The 21,232-nt window shown below is 37.6% G+C and overlaps 2 protein-coding genes across 2 annotated transcripts; both read right to left on the reverse strand.

Annotated features, from left to right (window-relative positions):
• Positions 1 to 5,290, reverse strand: LOC135942371 (beta-glucuronidase-like). Its single transcript, XM_065488452.1, has 17 exons — positions 5,052 to 5,290; positions 4,777 to 4,995; positions 4,654 to 4,722; positions 4,165 to 4,254; positions 3,576 to 4,111; positions 2,766 to 2,942; positions 2,538 to 2,710; positions 2,331 to 2,485; positions 2,066 to 2,277; positions 1,641 to 1,799; positions 1,412 to 1,584; positions 1,084 to 1,227; positions 950 to 1,034; positions 520 to 696; positions 328 to 466; positions 149 to 277; positions 1 to 98 (listed from the first exon to the last, which is right to left on the reverse strand). Exons 5-17 carry the CDS (start codon positions 3,786 to 3,788, stop codon positions 25 to 27), a joined length of 2,010 nt encoding a protein of 669 aa, XP_065344524.1. The 5' UTR covers positions 3,789 to 4,111; positions 4,165 to 4,254; positions 4,654 to 4,722; positions 4,777 to 4,995; positions 5,052 to 5,290; the 3' UTR covers positions 1 to 24.
• Positions 5,291 to 7,428: 2,138 nt separating this feature from the next.
• Positions 7,429 to 12,968, reverse strand: dx (deltex). The gene is made up of 10 exons (XM_065488453.1): positions 12,810 to 12,968; positions 11,530 to 11,787; positions 11,332 to 11,477; positions 10,869 to 11,046; positions 10,262 to 10,452; positions 9,530 to 9,911; positions 8,882 to 9,072; positions 8,683 to 8,828; positions 8,517 to 8,625; positions 7,429 to 8,059 (listed from the first exon to the last, which is right to left on the reverse strand). The coding sequence occupies exons 2-10, from the start codon at positions 11,729 to 11,731 to the stop codon at positions 7,844 to 7,846; spliced, it is 1,761 nt and encodes a 586-aa protein (XP_065344525.1). The 5' UTR covers positions 11,732 to 11,787; positions 12,810 to 12,968; the 3' UTR covers positions 7,429 to 7,843.
• Between the last annotated feature and the right edge of the window lie 8,264 nt (positions 12,969 to 21,232).

Raw genomic sequence — 21,232 nt, forward strand, 5'->3', positions numbered from 1 at the left:
TTATTTAAATCTAAATAACAAATTTTATTTTGACTGTTCAAACAAATTTTTGAATTCGCGCAACTTCACACTGCACGTCTTCCCTGCGATATTGCCACCTGTTTACAGAGAGCACTTTATTAATAATTTCGGAGCTGAAGAATTTCACCTTTAAAATTCGATGAGCAGTGTTTGTGAGCAAGCTGCCAGTATCTCTGCCTTAAAATATAGGCTGCCATTTTGGGCTGACGATTTCTGGTGAAAACGCCTTTCATGCAGCCAGTCGGTCGAATTGTCTCTGAACAAAAAAAAAATAAATTTTAAGTTAAAGAATTAAATTTTAGTGACCTTGGGGCGTCATAAAGTCTGCGAAATTCCACACCATTTCCCCCATAAGCATATCCCATCCATACAATTTGTCAAAAGCAGAGAAATGCTTGAACAGGGTCTGTGCCTCAAATTCCTCAGTCCACATTGCACTGGGCAGCTAAATAATCAAACATAAATATAAATACTAAATTGAAATTCATTAGACCTTACAGAGTGAAATCCTGAGAGAGCTCCAGCTCCGTACTCTGACAGAATGACAGGCTTTCCGAATTTTGTGTACCAATTTTTTACTTCAGATATTGTCTGTCTTTCAATTAGTTCAAGGTGGCCCTCGTCTCCGTACCAACCAGCATATCTGTTCACGCAGACAATGTCCATGTGCTGCACCTGTTGAGAAATATTTATTTCTATAAATAATGAAAGGGATTTGATAACATGCAGAGTTCACATAATTTTCCGTCTGGGGTATTTTCTTAAAAAAAAATATGGATATGACAATTTATGGGGCAGGATAGTCCTGCTAAACCATAATAAAGACCAAACTTGAAATTTAAAGATTATTTGGGGAAAATTGGGGCTATTTCCAATAAATAATTGACAATATTATTATTGTCAATTAACTTCCCAATAAATAACTTACTGCGACGTCGTTGTTCCACTGCTGGCTCGTGACGAATGTGACAGGTCTTGTAGCATCAAGCATTGAAACGTTTTGAACCAGCTCCCTGAGATTAAAATTTTATTTCTGTGTCCACCTTGTACTTTAGCTTCTACTTAAAGTATTCGTCTGCAGTTGGCAGTTGAGTCAATGGCTCATTGGACAGAGACCAAATAATCACGCTTGGGTGGTTTTTATCCCTTGCTATTAACTCATTTGTCACCTTCAAGTGCTGTTTCTGCAAACGATTCGTGAAGTTTCTGAAAAGATTAATAATAGTTTGTTTAAAACAATCAAAAAATTTAAAATGAAAAGGAGGTAATTAAAATTGCTGCTCCCATAGGAAAGGGTGGTTCAAACTCTAAATGTATTTTTTCTTTTGCAATCAATAAATTGTTGCCACCAATTCCTAATTGTTTTTTTTTAAATTTATTTTAAAATTACGAGAGTCCGATTGCAGGCGTCTCGTCAATGACCACAAATCCGAATTGATCCGCAATGTCCAAACTTTCCTCGCTGTATGGATAATGCGACGTTCTGTATCCATTTGCCCCAATCCACTGCATCAAATACGCATCTCTCAGCGCAATCGCTAAGTCAAATCCACGGCCCCTTATCTACGCATAGAGAAATATTTGCGCGTAATTATATAGAAATCAAAATATCAGCTCACATCAGCATCCTCATGCCGTCCAAATCCTCTGATATACAACGGTTTGTTGTTGATGAGCAAAGTATTTTGCATGGACTGGTCCCACTCAAGAGATCTTATGCCAACTTTCATATTGTAAATGTCTTGGGGCGCAATGTCGTTTTCAGGGATTAATTGAAACTGTTAATATAACAGATAAAATTTTGCTAAAATTCCAATTTTATCCGCAAGGGAATTTATGGAATAAAGACAAAACCATAATTTTGTTAAGTTTTGAAATTGAATAAAATATATCTCTACATGGAATTTCCAAAAGATTTTTAAAATAAATAAGAAATTGCATTAAAATTTTGGCTGCACAATCTCTTTCCATGTAGATATTTGTTTTCCTTTTCAAAATCTTAAGAATGAAATAAACATTTACACTGAATTCTAACAAAACCAACCTGCAAAGTGTAAAGATAAGCGTATTTTTCTTCAGACTGGCTCAGATAGGGCCACCACAATTTTGGGTTTTCGACTTTCATTTCACCACTCAGTTTAGTGTTGGACATTGAATTTGCAACTTCTTTTCCGTTTTCATCCAGTAGAATTACGTTGTATCTGAACGTGTCCGTAGCGGTTTGCCCATCAAATTCAATTTCAAAATTAATGATTCCTGTAATTTTTTTCAAGAAAGTTAAATTATTTCTTTCTTTACCCTATTATCACCAATGGGTGCATCTGAACTGAAATCGACATCTGTCAAAACTGTAACATCAGTGAGGTAGGCGAAAGGGGTCGTGTAGAAAATCACAGACCGGTGAATCCCAGCGTAGTGGAAGAAATCGAAATTCAGTCTTTGCGTGACAAACCCCTCAGGATATCTAAAAGAAGAAAATTAATTTCTATACCCTGAAATATCTCATTAAATCATACTTTTGCCTGTCTTTGTAGTGAACCACCTTTCCCTGCGGTATTGAGTTTGGGGTCAAGGTGTTGTTAACCGCGACTGTGACGCAAATTTTGCCAGCTTTTCGCAAATCAGTGACTTCCGTCTCGAACGGCAAGTGTCCGCCAATGTTTTCCGTCACTTTTACGTCGTTCACCCACTGCAACAGTTGGGTTGGCCAAAGTTTTTGCTTCAACGGTCGGTGCCAAACTTACGACGACAGAGCGGTAGTTGACGCTGCCAAAGTGAAGAACGACTCGGCGAGAGCGATTTTTTACCCTCTCAGGCAAATATCCGCATTTCTGGTACCACACCACTCCGATGTGGTCGCGAATCCGCGTTTCCTGAGTGATGTCGTTGTAGCTGCTTGGCACAGGCATCAAAATCACGTCCTTTTTCCAAATCAGGGATTTGAATTTTAATTTAATTAATTTGTTGACTAAAATTAGTAAGAAGTGGTAGTTTGAATTGTCTTCTCTGCAATATAATCAAATAAGGACTAAAATTAAAAAATTAAATTACAGAAGTTTGTCTTACTTCTCGAAAAATTGATCTGTTATACGATGATTTTGCGTTTGATTTTGATTTTAATCTCTCTTTGCAATCCATCCAACAATTTGCCAAATTTCCCTCCCCAAGTGGAATAAATCGTGATTTTACAGTCAGGGGGTCGCTGCTTAAGTAGCATGCAAACGTTAGAACCGAGATTTTCTCAGAAATTTAAACGGGGGACCTTGGAAAACTTTAGCTCTATCCAAATTTTCAGAGAAAACATTTATGGCAAAATAAGTAAATATTACTATTTAGAAAACTTTAGTACATAATCCATTTAAGGAGATCAACGTTCGTTCACTGCGTTTATTTTATTTAGCAGCTTGTTGAATATTAAGAATAAGTAATTTCCCAAATTTTGCGTTTGAATTTTTATTTCCACTCAATAAAACGTTTTAACAAATCATGCAACATTTATATTTTGGAACTCGGATATTTTTTTATACAAAATCTGAAAAGTCTTGAAAGCTAACCCCTCCTCCAAGGCGACGTTTCTTCCACCACTTTTCCCGCATGCCGACCTCAGGGTCGTTCATCAGGGCCAATTTGAAGTCCCATATTCCGTCAAAGGAAAAAATCTCCCTCGACTCTGACTCGCACGGCCGGAGGAAACATTCAATACTTGCCAGCAGAGAGCAAGAAATCAATAAGCGCGACCACATAGATACGACTTTACAACAACTCATTCAAGCTCACACTAAAGAAAATTAAATATGGCTCGCTTGTTGACCTTTGTTGTGTGCACAGAGGCGATAAGGGGCTGACCTATCGCCGGGCCAGGGGAAATTGATTCGTTACGATCGAGTAAACAAGCCTCATACAAACAGAATAAAAACTAAACTTGTTGACTCAGAGGATAAATGAGGGGATTTAATATTTATTTGGATTTCTGGGTGGTGCTCATGGGAGAGATGGTGCTTGATGAGGTCACATTTTGGTTTTTTGGATTAGGCTGGACGGATTGGAATTGGATCAAGATAACGAGATAGGTTGTCACGGCTCCCGCAACCTGAAAAAATTAAATTTAAACTTGATAAATATATATTTTCAAATTTATCTAACCGTGTAAAGCAAAGTGAAGTCGAGAGGGAACAGGCCGCAGACAGAAAATCCAATATCTCTTTGTAGCAGTTGAGTAGAGAATAAGTGGAGCTGCGGAACAGAATTAAAATTAATTTTTCAAATTCAATTTATATTCTTGCACTTATATGAGCTCACCGGGTCCCAATTACACCGCCAAGCGGATGATATGGGGCCCAAGTGGCCGCAGAGGAGCTTAGGCCTAATGTAGCCATTAATTCGCCTTCCCGCACCGAGCTCTTGAATTTAAACACAAGATATTTGTCCCCAAAGCCGCTTGAAAGATACGAAAACCAGCAAGTGGCGAGTTCTTAGAGCAATTCAAGTCGCTTTATTAACCACCTTTTGCCATCTCTCTGACATTGGGTATCCCCTAAATAATGCTCAAATATCTCCCTTTGTCTTAACAATTATGCGAGCTAACTGGCTGATAAATAGAGAAGTAAATAAATAAATTAATTAAGTGTGTACCTCCTCTTTGGTGCTGGAGTCAAGCGTCCTCCTCGTCAACTTTTGGTGCAGCGGGCCTGCTCGCTGGGCCTAATTAATTTTATGAAAATAAGCCGAACTTTATCCGCATGGAAAATATCTCACCTCCTTTGTAGTGCTGGCACATGCCCAAGCGAGAGCAATCAGGCGGGAGCTCAGATACAGAAGCCACAGAATTGATTGGACCAAACTAATCACGACGCTGTTGCCACCGCCAGGTTTGGGGTAGAGCGCGTTGTTGACCACGTAGTACGAGAGGGACAAAACGCCGCAGAAAATGAAACTGATGCTTGCCAAAAGGCAGCCTCCGTAGAGACCATTAACCTGCGGGTGAGATCTCATTTATTAAAAATAATTTTATTGATTGCGTCGCTTTGAACCTGTCCCATGATGTCGCTGAGACTGTCATGGACGCGTCTCAAAAGTGCGAGCCGGGCTTTCAGAGAGACTGGTGGAGATTCAAAAAGCGACCCCGTGTTTATGGGGTTGATGGGATTTGCAGTCGTTTCTTTGCCCCAAGCCGAGCGGACGTACGGCCCGCCTGGAGTCACCAAACCCGACCTGTGAGTTGACGTGAAGCCCTCGTTCATCTTCTGCTTGTTGTACTTGAGCGCACCAGCAAACTCGGACCTTAAATATTTCGAATTTTTAATTTAAAAATTAAAGACAAAAGAATTACCTAGCGATGGCAAAAAGCTGTTCATTGAAGTCAGCAGTTTTGAATTTGACATCCGCGTGCTCATACTCAGGAAAAACCAGCGGCTGCAGGGAAATCAAGTTCAGGTTGAGGAACTCGAAGCGTTCCTTCAAGGCCAGGCACATGGCGATGAACTGCTGCTCCACGACGACGTTGGCGAGCAGGGCGAGGAAATGCATGGCGAAGCCCACGTGCGCCCACACCGGAGCCTCGGTCAGCCTGAATTCGGTGATCATTGAGTAGCAGTCAGACGCAGCCAAGGGCAGAACTAGTGCGCTGAACAGGAGCTGGTAGATGACTCTCTTCGCCCCCGGAGCGTGGTCAGAAAAGTGGAATGATTCATCCACCTGGAATATTGATTATTTTGAAAGCTATATATTTAGTTAATAACTCAAGGGATGCAACATTTTAGCTTTTGGTTTTATCATTATATATCAATAAAAATTAATTTGACGATTTTTGTGATTCACGGGACTTAACAAAAATGACCAATATTTTCAAAATTGTTTTAAAAGCACATAATTTGCTCATAGATATTACTTAATGAGACAAATTAATTGGTGTGTCTTTTTTAAAATACATTTGGCCGCTGCAGAACACTTCAATTTTCCCCTACGTGTTTGTCCAGGGCTATATATAATATATTAATTTTTATCATGGTTAACATTAACAATGGAGCAAAACATGAAAATTATTCTGTGATCTCTGGTATCTGATGATATTTGATGTTTTTCACACTTTGGCTAAAATGTTCGTGTATTATATTTTTTGTCTAAAAAATATTTGATTAAATTTCTGAAAATTAATTTATTTTAGAATTTTCCACCAGCAACCAAAATTGAGCTACATAGCATGCTAGTCAGCCCAGAAAGTTTGAAAACACACTCGTACTTTACCTAGTCAAATTCTAAATTCAGGGTTTTTCCGGAAAATAAAAAATACACCGTCAAATAGTTTACACATAATAAAAATAATCATGATTTGAATGAAAAATGAATATAAAAATTCGATTTTTAATAATATTCCTGCTCTTAATATCCCATATATATAACGCATAAACTCATGTCTCGGATGTCTCGCTAATATCATCAAGTTTATATATTGCTCTTGGTGATAATTATTAACTCGTTGAGAGTAGGACGAACGTAAAAAAAAACTTCGCACCCCTTGACTTTCCTTGAAAGTTTGAGTTTTACCTGATCAATGCACGTGAAAATATTGCCAAAAGACTCGCTGGTAAATCTTGAAAACAGAGCGTAGATGACGCAAAAGAGGAGTGTAAAAAGTGTGTAGGCCAGTTTGAAATACAAATTGACACTTTCCACGTCCTTATTTGTGTCCTCTTGCTTCGATTCAATCAGGGCCAGCATTGCAGTTGTGCGGTAGTAAATTGAAACGCAGCCAAGGCCGATTCCAACGAGGTAGAGCAGAAAACTTTTTGAATCAACTCGATAAAAGGAGTTATTAAAAAATGTTAAGCTGTAAACCTATAGACTCGAGTGCTGCTGTTGGGTTTGTAAATTTGGGAAGGCTCTTTCTCCTTGCCTACACTGATGTGATTCGGCTTATTTTTCGCAGCTTCTGCTGGAAGAATTCCCAGAGCTCGAGACGTTTGCAGGAGCAAGCCAGTGGCTCCGAAAACCCCGCTCCAATTTTCCTCACTGGTAGTTCCTCTGTAAAATTATTTTGAATTTCAAAATAAAATTCAAGTTTAAAATGTCCCACTCCGAGCTGCTGGCTGTTGAGATGGTGTCAGAATCCATGTTTTCCTTCTGGTTGTACAGACCTTTAATGTCTATCATTTTGCTCTTCCGCAGCAGCGACAGGCGAGTTATCGAGAATGTCGCTGCTTTTATATAAATTGGTCTCAGATCGATTTAAGCTCTCAACAAAGGAACAATTGGAGCAATTAGGGGGCGCAGGTGAGTGACACTTGGGTGAATAGAGCAATTCCATTTACTTGATTCATCCTACTTATCGATCAGATATATAATTCAGACTTATGAAAACAAATATTCTAGCCTGAAAAAACATTGAGTAGATAAATAAAATGCGTGGGCTTATTTGTTTAAAATTTATATTCATTATGTCTTGATATCAAATGGCTTGTACAATGTACATTAAAAACCTATGAATATATGGCAAGAGCATTGTATCTCATGAAGGGCGTAATTTCGAAAACTACTTATTTTTTTCTTTATCTAAAAAGATGATGATTTCGAATAAAATCTTGTACACTTAATACATTAATTCCTGTGAGCGTTGCTGATTCTGAAAATTTTTCTGTTAGCAAGGAAATAATATTTCACAACAAGATTAAATATTTCTACGGCTCACAACAGCTGTTATTTCTTTATCTGTTCCGTAAATTTAAACACAGCAAAATTAAATATCTCCAGAGGCACATTTCACGCTATAACAAGTGATGCCTGATTAAATGAACGAGAGAATGAAATTAGACAATGGCACACATCTTTAAGGCAAATCAGACTCATAAATGCCATGAGCTGCCAACTCAAGCAGAGTGTTTTTCAGGTAATTCGGATCAGGGTATCCGTGCACCTGTTGCCTCAGTTCAGTCTTGTGGTGGATGTCATTCCAAACTATGACGTCCTCCCGTCCAGTGGTCGTCGATCGGCCAACGGTGAAAATCAAGCGCCTATCAAATGCAATGCGCAGCAATGCCAGAACCTGGAATTGAGTTTAATAGATTTTTAATTCAGACCAGAATGGACGAGAATTTTAAAAAAAAGTCAAAACCGTAACAATCAATCTTAAGAAAATTAATTGATAAATAATTTTTAAAAATCAACAATGCTTTACGTCTGTTTTATTTTGATGATTTGGAGCAAGAAGTTATTTAAAATAATATTTTTATGTATGAGACAAAATAATCGATTTTAGATTATTACATCAATTGCCTGCACAAATTAAAAATTTAACTTTGATCCAAAAATTACGAACAGGATTTGTTTACGGAAAACGCTTTACTAAACTTGTGAATCCTTCTGGTAAAAAGCTTAAATCAGCAAAGAAATCATCTTTGTCAAACTTATGGGAAAGAGAGCTCAGAATATTCAACCATTTTAATGCATTACATTCCCAGCCCTGTTAATCCTTTCTTTGTAATTTTTTTAAAATAACTAACCTTCCATCCAAGGTCAGTGGCGGGAATGTAGCATATTCTTGGGAAGCCAACGGCATAGAAAGGTTTGCCAGGAGAAGGATGCTCAAGCCCCTGAGTGCCGCCTTGAAAGCTGAAATTTCAGATTTTATATAAATAAGCGAATCACACTTTAAAATATTTTCCTTACTTGTATGTAATCTGAATGGTTGAAACGCCCTGGTGGCCAGGCAGAGAGTGGTGGATCTGCTTCCAGATCATCGAACCGCCAAGAGGCTGGTTGCCAACCTTTTGGCCATAGATCATCATGCAGAGCGGACACTGCAGATACTTGCCCTGCGCAAAAATATTTATTTAATTGAAATTTCAAAGGTTAAATATCTATTTACCTTGGAGTGGGCACTTTGGTTCTGGATTAGGGCTTGCAGGCAAGGCAGATGCAAGGCATGCTGGCAAAGGCACAAAATTACCACTCCCTCTGAATCACTGTTGTCATTCAGGTCCATCAAGCAAACTGGGCACTGGCCATCGACGGTGCTAAATGTGCACTTCAGGTGTTTGCTGACACTTTCGTCCACTCCTATTCAGAAGATGTTCAATATAAATTAGATAAAGAGTTTTTTCGAGTTTTGAAATGGAATTTCTCGAAAACTAAAGAGAACACCATCCAGGAATTTTCACAAAAGTTCACACATGCTATAAGAAACCAAAATTAACAGAAAAGAACTTTGACCGTAACTTGGACATATTTGGTATTATTTCCGCGAGAGGAATCCAAAACACACAAGTTTTTTTTAATTGCACCACAGAGAGATGAGATAATGATGCCTCAACGGTGCCCAAAATTTTCCCATAAACTGAATATTTTCAACAAAAAAATTTTGTTTTATGACATAATTTACAAATATGGACTGATTTTTCTGTTACTATCGTAAATTTTGACCAATTTTGTCCTCTTGACTGTGACATTTCGACATGCATTACTTTTAACAACACAAATAAACACTAAAATAATTTGAATATTTCATTGAACATACCAAGAATTGCTGGGAAGTTTCTCTGCCTCCTTGGCATGTAATAGTGAGAAACTCCCTGGAACACTTCGTCGTCACTGTCGATTGGCCTCCTGGAGCCGGCTGTTGGCTCGCCCGACTCCTGGCTGAGGTAGGTGGACACGGTGTCAATGCTGTGCCGACGACCGCTCTTGGTGCTGCTTGAGTCGGCGTCCAGCACGCTGTCCATGCTTGCGTCCATGCTGGAGATACAACTGACCAGTGATCCGCTGCGGGGAGGGAGCGGCGGCAGAGGGGGCTGGACCGGAAGCTGCTGCACTACCGAGGCACTGCTTGAGTTCGACGACGACGAAGCAGACGACTTGCTGCTGCCACTGCTGAACAGGCTGGTCATCTTTTTCACCATCTGATATTAAAAACCGTGATTTGTATGAGGAATTAATACGATATACTGGGTAAATTGCTGAACAATGTCACAAGAGATACACTTTTTGTCTGAAATCCAATTACAGATTTGTTAGTTAATCAAGTTATTTTAAACTCTGTTGTTTTCATTTCAGGAAAATGTTTCTCAGTAGATCAGTACTGAAAAACTTCAAAAATATTTTTAACTTTGCCAAAAATATTGGATATTTTAGAGAACAAAGCAGATAAATTTAAATTGTTGTCATGTGTCATGTATCGATCCCCTTTAAGACTTTGTTTGTCTCTGATCATATTTTTTAATATCTGAGAGCGTGAAAAAACTGAAAATACCGTGGTTTTGTCGCTGCCATCAGACTTGCTACTCTTTTTTGAGGATTTGCTGCTGCTTTTGGTCGAGGACTTCTTGACTGCGCCGCTGGAAGCATTTGAACTTGAGCGGCTTGAAGAGGCTCCAGCAGTGGCGTGGCTCTTGCTGTTTGTACACTTCGTTGGCCTCAAGCCTGTCGTGATGTATTGATGATCTGGGGAAAAATTCACCAGTTTTAGAGCTAGATAATTTGATAATTATTGGGATTGGTGAATAATGTTTATTAGGAAAAATTAATATTTAACGAGACAAATTTATACGAAGTTTTATAAATTCTTAGTAAGTTTCCAATTTTTCATTAACATTTTGTACTGGGCTCAATGAACAACAAATAACTCAATTATGTAGCAAAATAGCAAATAAACTCTGACAGCCGATGACTATTCTATTCCATGAAGTTTTTTTCCATCAATATAATTGGAATTTTAGTCTCATATCAATATAAATAAATCAACTACTGACTGAAGAATTTCCTTGTGAGAAGGATAGAAATCCTTGCAGATCACGAGTTGACTCCTCATTTCCAAAGTTAAATAATTCAATGTAAATTCTCTTTTGTGCTAAACTTACTCTGTACGATCTGCTGCATTTCCTCCGCAGTGACTTTGGTCATGGGATAAGACGGTTGCTGGACACGCTTCACTTTCCTTTGAAACCCAGTATCATTCCGCACCTGAGTAAACTTATCGAAGTTGATTGTGTATGGGTAACAAGGGTAGATTTTTCCAATGTTGATATGAGAATTTCCCTAAAAGAATCAGAGATTAAAAATAAGAAATTAATACACAGCAATATTTAGGAAACTTAAAATAAGAAAATGAACATCATGTCGGAATTATACATTTTTCCAAATTGGTATAACCAGAATTTAAAAATCCAAATATTGGTTTAAAATTATTCTCGCTTCAGTAATTAATGTAATTTGGGCCATACAATCCCGGAATAATTTATTAATTTACAATTTAATACTTAAAAATTCCATAGCAATTTAAAATTTAAATTTCATCTTTATAAATCAAATGTAAAACCGTACCTTGGCCCAAGCCTCTTCAATGGCGCACTGGACGTCCATGTCGTAGATGTACCAGTCTGTACCATCTCCTTCCCACTCCCACTTTGCGCCTTTGCCAGCGAGTGAGTTACTCAGGAAGAGACTCCTCCGCACCCTGTGTGGCATGCCTGCAACAATACATTCAATTCGCTCCCTTTCTTTAAAAAAATTCAAACGCACTGGATCCTTCGGAGCACTGCAGCTTATCGGTAAGGTTGACGAAGAACTTGTCCAGCATTGGGTCGGCGTCTCTCAGTATGACCCTGGTCAGCTTTTTGTTGTGGGCCCTTTCCAGGTGCTGCGTGACCTCCGGGCTGTAGGGCCTCCAGCGCAGGTTCCTGTTCTCCCATTCCCAAACCACCACGGCCGCGTTCAGTGCCATCGCACGTTGCACACTGGATTTTTATAGCTCTCCAGGTGAAACCATGTGGCAGAGGTCTAAAAGGGGATCAATAAAAATTAAGTTGAATTAATAAAAGAGGCAAGCAGGAGAATCACAGATAAGATAGTCCAATTAGACAGTGTGCTTTATATCACCAGCTTGTCTTAGACTTTTTCGCTGTGTCTAATTTTAACTACTGAGTGAATTTCCGAATTTTCTATTAAAAGACTCGATACAAAAGTCTAAGGGATTTTTAACGAGGTTATAAATAGGGGTTGATAGGCTGAATTTCTTATTATGTATCACGTTCCAATTTGTTTATAACATCAGTTTTAATTTACTTTTAATTATTTTAATTTCTCTCCTGAGTAGTTTAAATTTTATATAAGGATTAAAATGCGTTGAAATGATATTGCATGTATATCAATTTGTTATTTGATTTTTCCACAACGATAATAATTTTCAAACCTTGAAAAGGTTTAATTTGCCACAGGATTTTATTTAATGAAAACAAAAATTATTTTAAAAAATACGGCTGCTGAAGTATACGAAAGAAATACAATTTTGCTAAAAATTATTTTTAACCTAAGGAAAAAAGGGAAATTGGGACCACTAAACATGAATGTGGCTTAGTATTGCAATTGAGTTTTGAACTTTCTTATCGAGAGCATAATCAGGCAGAAACGTTTTTATCTAACCCGACTGAATACATATTTTAACGGAATATCTATTATAGATACTTGACTCTTTTCTACCCTTTCTTTGTGTCATGTAGATATTATCTGCCGTTTACTAAATTACACACATAAATCTTTAAGGTAAAATTTTTAAACCATATTTAAGTTCAAATTGCATCAGTACATAAAAACCCAATTACATAATATTAATGTAGTTCTGCGACGAAAAATGCAAAACATAGAATAAAAATCAGTTGCTTAGGTGGGCTCGTTTTTTATCACAGTTCACAATGTGCATAAAAAACGCGCCAACAAACTCAAGTTTTCCGTGGAAATTAACCTAAATATAGTCAGAAAATCACCAAATCGACACAATTTTCCCCATACTTTCAGCGTCTTACCGTTAATCTCGCCGTTGTTCCAGCTTTTCAAACACAACTCAAACGAAGGCGTCTCATCATTGTGTCAGATGAATTTTGCCATAACACGAAACGAAAACAAAGCGACAAGTGAGTCTGTGGGAGGGAGGCTGCTGTCGGCGCCGGCCGTCACTCGTCGGCAGCACTTCGTGTTTGAATACACAGCGCGCGAATGCATCCGGCGAAGGGGAGGTTGGGGGCTCATCGACAACCGACACACAACCACATCATCACACACGCGACATACACGCTAGTTTTGATGAATTTATTGCTTTATGTAATTTAACGAATAAAAAGTCACTTTTTTGGAAATATCATAAATTTTGATGTCGAAGAACTGGTTTACCGGATTCTCTAAATGAATTGCGATCACTGGAAGATTTTATTACGAAACAGAGAATTATGAAATGAGGTTGTCGTTCCCCAGAAAATAAAAAAGGCGGGACACGTGTAAAAAATCGTGGGGAAAACGATTTTTTTTTAATTAGATATTAAGCTAAAAGCCTGATTCAACTATATTTAATGATAAATAAATTCATGACTCGTGCTTATTTAAGGACCCAAATCAAAAATAAATCTACAGTTAGTTTTGCACATCACTTAATTTTTACCCACGTATATAGTACTAACAAAATTATAATTTTAAAGTCAAAAATAGGACTGCATAGGATAAATAATATAAACTTGCTAAATTCACACATAAATAAAAAAATACATATTATAGGATTTTATGATCAGAAATGACCAAATGTTTTAAAGAAAAATATTTATTTAGAATTTTTTGAAGTCAAGTAAATTCAAAGGAATTAACGCTGGTGCTAGTCCAGCTGCACAATTAAACAGTAATGTACAAATTTTAATAAAAAATTGATGTAGTCGATGGAAGTCCGCTTCAATTGTTTATAAGACATTTTTTTCGCTTAACATAAAGTTTATCACTTAGATTTTTTAACCCACTTGGCAACATGTTATACATCTTGGCAAAATACATTCAGACGTCCTATTGTAATATCTATTTCCAAACGTTGGTTCAACAACTGGAGCGCAAAGTAACTTTGGTGTAATCTCTGATTACCGAAGTCACCATCAAAATATTTAACACATACACGACAGCAAAATTCAGTTGATCAACTTTTTCAACTGGCAACAGCCACCAAAATGAAAGAAATTCGTAACGTTTTGTTTCATTTTTAGAGCACGTTTTATACAATATATTTTCTTGGGGGTTTTATAAAGACGACGAGATCATTGCTGCACATATATACGGTTATGTCATAAATTCAAATAGGAATGGGCAAGAGCATGTTACTTAGTTACAAAATGGCTTTGATCGCCTGATTTTATAATCGGGGGTTGGCACAATTTAACGTACAGCTCATTGAAGTGAATGACTCGCAAGTGCATCATGAGCATTTTGGCGCTAGCGTTCAAAATTCTGCAAAAGTGACACGGTCTGGATGGGTCGCCTGTCTGGCTATGGTGAATGTGTCGGTACCAGTAGTGGTGCAGTAAATCCTCCTTAGCCACTTGGCCGTAGCATAAGGCACAAACCACTACATTCTTAGGGAAGCGGCGGTGTTTTTTCATTTCGTTGACATACTTTTCGATGTCGTGATTCTTTTCGATGTGCTTCATGAAAAATCCTAACAAAGCCCACTCTTTGTTGCAGTAAATGCATCGGAAATTGTTCTCGTCTGGTGACGACGCGAGTTCGTTTATCAGCGCACTCCTCGCTTTATCCTGGCTATTTCCTGGATCTGGAACTGTGATTGATATTGGTTCTGCGGTTTATAATTCGAGTTATTCATGACGTATTTTGGGATCACTCACCGACACGAAGCGCGTCCTCCAGTCCACCCCATGATGACAGATCGGGAAGCTCATCAGCTGCAGTCAAATCTATATGACTTCCGTTCATTTGCATCATCTGTGAGACACACGAAAATATATTTCTTTTAAATTAACTGTTGAAAAAAGACAGATTAAATCGTAAACAAAATTTTTAGAGGTTTAAAACACTTTTGTAATTTTTTTATAGCACATATAAATTTTTAACTAATAAATATAAAGAAAAACACACATTTTTGTGAGGGTGAATTTAATTCTATACTGATTTTACAATGACTATATGCCCACTAGAAGGAACAATCACGCATAAGGCAGGTGGCCGGCTTCCGACTTAAAAAGAATGAGAAGCATTTTTTCTCTCTTTTTTAAAGAAAGGATGAAAATATTTGGCTTCCTTGAGATTTTTTAAAAGGAATTTGTCTCACAGGGGAATCGAGTTGCAGGGTTGCCAATTCCGTTGCTCGTCTCTCTCTTCTTATATGAATGTAGACGCGGATGATTCAAAATTATCTGCAGCTAATACTGTGGATTATGAATTTTGTGTTGGGGGTAAAAGATATCAAGTACTGCTGATGAGGCTATGGCGGCCGGGGCCAACGCAGCCGCTGCACGGAGCGAGTGATATTTTTTTTTTAAAAAATTAATTTGCATTCCATTCTTAATAATTTACCTATTGGAGAAGCCATTGTAAAATCAATAAATAAATAATAAAATATAATGTTGTTTAAACTCAATTTGAACATATATCTGTCACCATCCTTAGACGAGTATCAATTAATCTTAAATAGTGCAAGAAAAATCAAGTTTTTATTAATGAAAAATTTAATTTTCATCAATTTTAAGCAATAATCAGGTGTTTAGCGGGCAAAAAGAGACTATTTGAACGATTTTAAGTGTTGATAATGCGGGATTTGAGCTCATTTAGGTGTCAATTAAATAGTGAATTATGCGAACGATAAAATCTCACTATAATGATTGTAAAAAGTAGGTGTGTGATTCCTACAAATTTTTTCCGGAACACGCATAATGATGACCCACCTTTATAAAACAAAACAAATTAAACAAATGTTGCATGAACTGTGGGATTTATCAAGTTTTTTCTGTTGTGCAATTAGAAAACGTGCATGTAACATAAAAGTTATTATAAAAGTAATTTCAAAGTAATCTCTCTTTGTACTTCACGGTTTTATTGTTCCTCCGCGCCTTAAAAAGTTCTCGAACTAACGATTTAATTATAGTAATCAATAAAAGTAAAAGAGATATTCTTACCTTCCAGGCAGAAAAAGCCACTAATATAGAAATATAGTCTGTTCGTGTCTTGTCAACACCGAGTTGTGAGGTCCAGCATCGGTTTCTCACATCGCAGAAAAGCAGAGAAGAAATGAAATGTGAGGAGGCATTCCAAAGGGGATAAGAAGAAGGAGAGACTTGCATACCTTTGGTCAGCGTCAACCCTCTTGCATACCCCAAACGCGGTGGTAAACAAACCAGGCAATCATTGTTCGTCAGGGAGAGTGATTTTTCATTTTTACAAAGAGTGCCTCGCCGAAACTGCTCCACTATCTGCTCGTGTTAGAACTCAAAGCCTTCTATTATTAATGGATTTTGTGTCATTTTTCACGTACGTTAACCGAGTCCTCTATCCGATTCATATTTCATGCACCATTTAGGACGACGATCCTGCTCGAAAAGTTAAAAAACAGAGCTTTTGTTGCCGGCAGATATTTTCTGGATTATGTGGAACTTGCTATAAAAATTCTCTTTCACTGCGTCAATATAACTCTCGTTTCCGCCTGTGCTGTAAATATCATAAATTGTCGGGTTCTTCGGCTGTTTAGTTGTCTGGTGAGAAAATGTGACAGAAAAATATCTCTCAAGCTCCGCACCTCTATGTAGAGCTAAAAAAGATGATTAGAGCTGTGATCGACTATTGTTTTCTGAGCCTCAAATCATTGTGGGGCCATTAATTGAGCACGAATACTGCAATTTTCAGTCATTGAAAATTTATACCAAACTCAAAATCGTCTAAAACTGTCTATATCTCCCAAAAAATCGTCTAAAAGGGACTAAGTTGATCATAAACGCCGTCTATTTCCTGAAAAAATCGTCCTTTTTCACAGCCCTAGATAATTATCTCACGATTGGAGAAACAATTTTAAGTGAACACTATGTTAACTTTTTATTATTTCTTTTTGTCAATACTAGCAAAATAAAAATAAAGTACAGCTGTAAAAATATTGCAAAGCATTTTTATGCTGTAAAATATTTGTTTAAAGATTTTCCCCAAAAATATTATACAACAATCCCATGACTAAAGAAATATAAATTATCTAAATAGCCTTGTATTTTGCGTCTTAAAATAAAGTTGATTTGAGTTTTATTTCTTATGATCAATTTTTCACATTTTGTTAAATTTTAACCAAGCTGTTGGCATGCACTATATGTGTAAACAAACGCGCTTCGCGTGCACTTAATGCGATGAGAGTATCCAACCGATGTTTGGGGGTCGAGTGCAGGCTGATAACTCCTCCTTAGGCTGATATGCGCTCTATTTCATCACAATGACGGGTTTGGGAGGATTTTTGCTTTCGGCAGTCTGCCTCACTACTTGCTGCTTTGCACCTTTCCAGCATGCGTGCATTAATTTCAGGGGATAAAAGCCAAAAGCTTTTCAGTAAAAAACCCGGCGGTGCGGGGGCAGTAACATAAAACTGGTCCTTTTCTGGATTTGTAAAGCTCTAACTAGGATCGAGAGGCTATGCTATAGGGACACAAAGTTTTCGCGAGTTGCTCGTTATCAGGGGTCAACAATTTCAAAAAAATAAACCGATATTGAAATAATATATAGCTAAAGTATTTTATCAATTCTCTTTATTGGGCTTTTGAAGCAAGATCAGAACAGAAGTTCCAGGCATATGTTTGGTCGGTTAAGCAAGACCGGTTACCGGCTCCAAGTAGAGACTGCGGCAAGCATCAAAGTTCGCGTATACTTGATTGCATGTGCTGGTGAGCACTAGATGTAAAGATATTGTTGCGTGAAAATTGTTGCTGAAAACCAACAAAAAATTTCTCACCTCGCACTGGACATACCTATAAAAATTAAAATTACAGACGCTATAAGTAAATCACAAATCTAATCGCAATAAAACTTACATCGATTGTTTCGAACAGAACACATTGGCCAACTAAAAATGGTCTTGGATCGCACTTAAGCGTCGGGAAAGTGAAATCTAAATACTCATATTTTCATAGATAAGAGTGCGCATATATGGTAACTGTTAGATAATACCTGTCACAAATTGAATGCAAGTTGAGACAGCAGTAGAAATTATCTGCGGCCATGGGTTGTTTTGCGGATTGTTTGGATTTTGATTGGCTGACAAAAGCGCATTCATTTTGATAGCATTTACGGTGTAATTGGAGTCAATCTACTCGGTTTTTATTTTATAATTTTTTAAAAATAAATTTGGCTCCTTCACTTACCACACCCTTTTTTGCGAGAAAACAGTTTACAAAGCACTGAGAAAGACACATAAATAATTTTAGATAACATTTTTTTGATCGTATACCATGTAAGTTTGCAGGTTTAATAAAACCGTTGGGTTTGAATAGTCAACTGGGCCAGAAGTGCCCAGAAGTGATGCCAATTTGAACACATTGAACGCAGTCAGTGTGGTGGTCGATGCGCCGCACGTTTTGTCATTGATGTTGAAAGGGACCAGGGTATTTAGTGGGGGCTTGCAGCAAATCCTGAGACCCTTTATACAAGGACTTAATTGTGAACGGATAAATATTCTTAGCTATCTCACCTCGTAAATTAGCCCTCCGCAAATAGAGTTGGCGGATTCTGTTGACAGAGCCAGCTGCGCATATTTAAATTTTAACAACAAAGGATAAGGAGAGTTGATTTTAAAAAGTGTGGGCGGCTGAATGAGCTATAGCTTTCTTATAATTATACTGAGTGAGCCCCGGTGTCTGGCCAGTTGTAATAATGGAAATTTATTTTAAGGTTTAATGCTTATAAAAATGGCCCAAGAAGCAGGAGAATTTTTCTACTGCACAAAATTGTGACACAAAATTTAACGGCTTCGCAACCCAGTATTTTCCGTGGTTATATAGTTTTTAAGGATATCCCTCCTTTAAAAAATAGGAATGAGGATATGCACTGTAAAATTTTTATATATTTATAGGAATAGCTAAAATGTTCTCCAGGGTTGCCTTTCCAATCTCTTGAGAATAAAATTTTGTCTTTATTGGTTTATTGAGAATCATGATTTGTTTCGCAAAAAAAAATGAAATTTAGCTCATAATTCGCACACCGTTGGATAGATCACGACGAAAGAAATTAAATTTTAAAAAATAGTTGAAACCCTTTTTACTTTATATTAATTTGGAAAATTCTGAAATTCAACTGGAACTTGATTCAAACAAACAATATGAAGTCAGCAATTCAAATTCATTTCAATTAATGCCTATTGTCTTAATCATTTTTTTCGTGCGATGTATCTTAATTTATAGCTGTGATAATCTGAAACTTTGGTCAACACTAATAAGGTGTAAAACTCTGATTATAACGGATGACCCATCAGGTGCACTTGGGATGCGAGTGAAATAATTTATGGCAGCTTCGCAAGGCTGAACAACACCGTACCGCGTCCTCCACGGGCGCTCCGCATGCAAATACATAAATTTCTTGCAGCGCGCTGTATCGAATTATGAGCCCTGCTGCCGCCTCCGCGTTTGCTATATAAGCTCTTGTTGCACTGTCCAGGGATTTAATCAAATTTATACGCGTGCAGAATCAGGTCATTCGAACGTCCATGAGGTTGAACTTTCTTTGAATAATATCAATCAAGGACGTAGGAAAATGCTAAAATGTCCAGTTCTCTATAAAGCCTTCTAAAGTAGTATGAACTTCAAACAGTTTATATTACAAGAGGCAGCAACATTCACACGAAAATAACTGCTGGGCTCCAAAAAAATTAAACATCGACCATTTTTTATATTTTTTATTTATTCAGATATTCAGTTTTTAGTCAACAATGTGGTATTTGCTGAATACGCTGCAAACAAAGTTGTTCATTTTCTTCTTTGATTTTACGAAAGTCAGTTGATAAAGGACAAAATTAGCAGTTGATCAACTACTGTTAGTTTCAACAAATTTGAATGATGAAATCAGGACCAAAAGTAACAGATAAATTTCGGATTCTTCGAAAAATTTAAAAACAATTTTGATTGATTTTTGATTCCTCTCGTTGTGATATATATCCAACGGATGTGCGAATTGTGAGGTAAATATATTTCCCTTCTGGCGACACAAATCATGATTTTCAATAAGTAGTCATTGCTCACCACTTGATAAGCATGCAAACTTTGAAGCCGATTTTCTAAGAAATTTTAATGAAAACCTGATTAATTTCGGTTCTTTCCCGATTTTCAGAGAGATAAAAGGCACAAATAAATTATTTTTGAGTACATCTGCAGCCATTTTTGGTTTATATCTACATGAAGAAATGCCATTTGCAAACCTTATTCTATCAAAAAATGATTTTTGTTGTTCTGCTTTTTCATTTTAATAATGAAAATTTGGTCATATAAAGCTTTATACTTTGAGAAGTACTCTTCCAAATTAATTTCAACAAGAATTTGTTTGTTTGATTCAATTAACAAACTGAACCTATATTATAATACTCCTGACAAATTATATTTCCAGATGGTAAAGCGTCATACTTTCCAATCTAAAGTTCACGAGTGGAGTTGCTCGTCAGTTGAAACAACTCCTCGGGCAAATAAAAAATGCACATGGAGCACCTCTTTGTTTGGCAATTCATTTGAATGTGTTTTGTTGTTGTGCAGCACGGCAACCCCTTCACTCGCTCGGCTGCTCCTTAAGATTACGCCTGCTGGTCGGCAAGACGAAGCCCGAGGACATATTCATGAGCAGTTGAGTGCGCCAGAAGCAAATATAAAAAGCAGTTTCCTCTTCTTCTTACTCCTCCTCGCGCGCGCGCGGGGCGAATTTCTCTGTGCTGGAGAGACAGAAATAAATGTCTGCCGAGAAAGACAATCTCTTTTGCTCATTTGCATTCTGCGAGTGGCTCGCGAGCAGAGCATTCCCGCAAATTCCGAACATATTAGAATGTGTGACGGATGCACTTTGCCGAGCCTGGGGACATTTCAACTTTTTCCCTCTGGCAGCCACAAAGAGAGTTTTTACTGCCGCTCACTCGTCGGGAGGGACGTCGGAAATGATTTCAGACGCTGCTGTTTGCCTCTCGTGTAATGCTATTTTGTTATCAGATAGAAATTACGCCGCTCGTCGATTCTGCTGGGACTTGCAGTGGCTGACAACTTTATTACTTTTGCTTGGAGATCATAAAAGTTGCGGAGAAGTGTGCGAGAAGCATGCAAATCGTCCTCGATTGCGCGTGAATCTTTGCCGCACACAAGTGGATTAAAATGATCCAGTCTCGGGACATTTCAACACCATTTTATCTGGAGCTTGAGCGAGAAAAACAGAGAAATTTAGAAATTTCTGCGCCCTAGTTCCTATACCA

The sequence above is a fragment of the Cloeon dipterum genome, chromosome 4 (genome assembly GCF_949628265.1).
Source record: "Cloeon dipterum chromosome 4, ieCloDipt1.1, whole genome shotgun sequence".
NCBI lineage: Eukaryota > Metazoa > Arthropoda > Insecta > Ephemeroptera > Baetidae > Cloeon > Cloeon dipterum.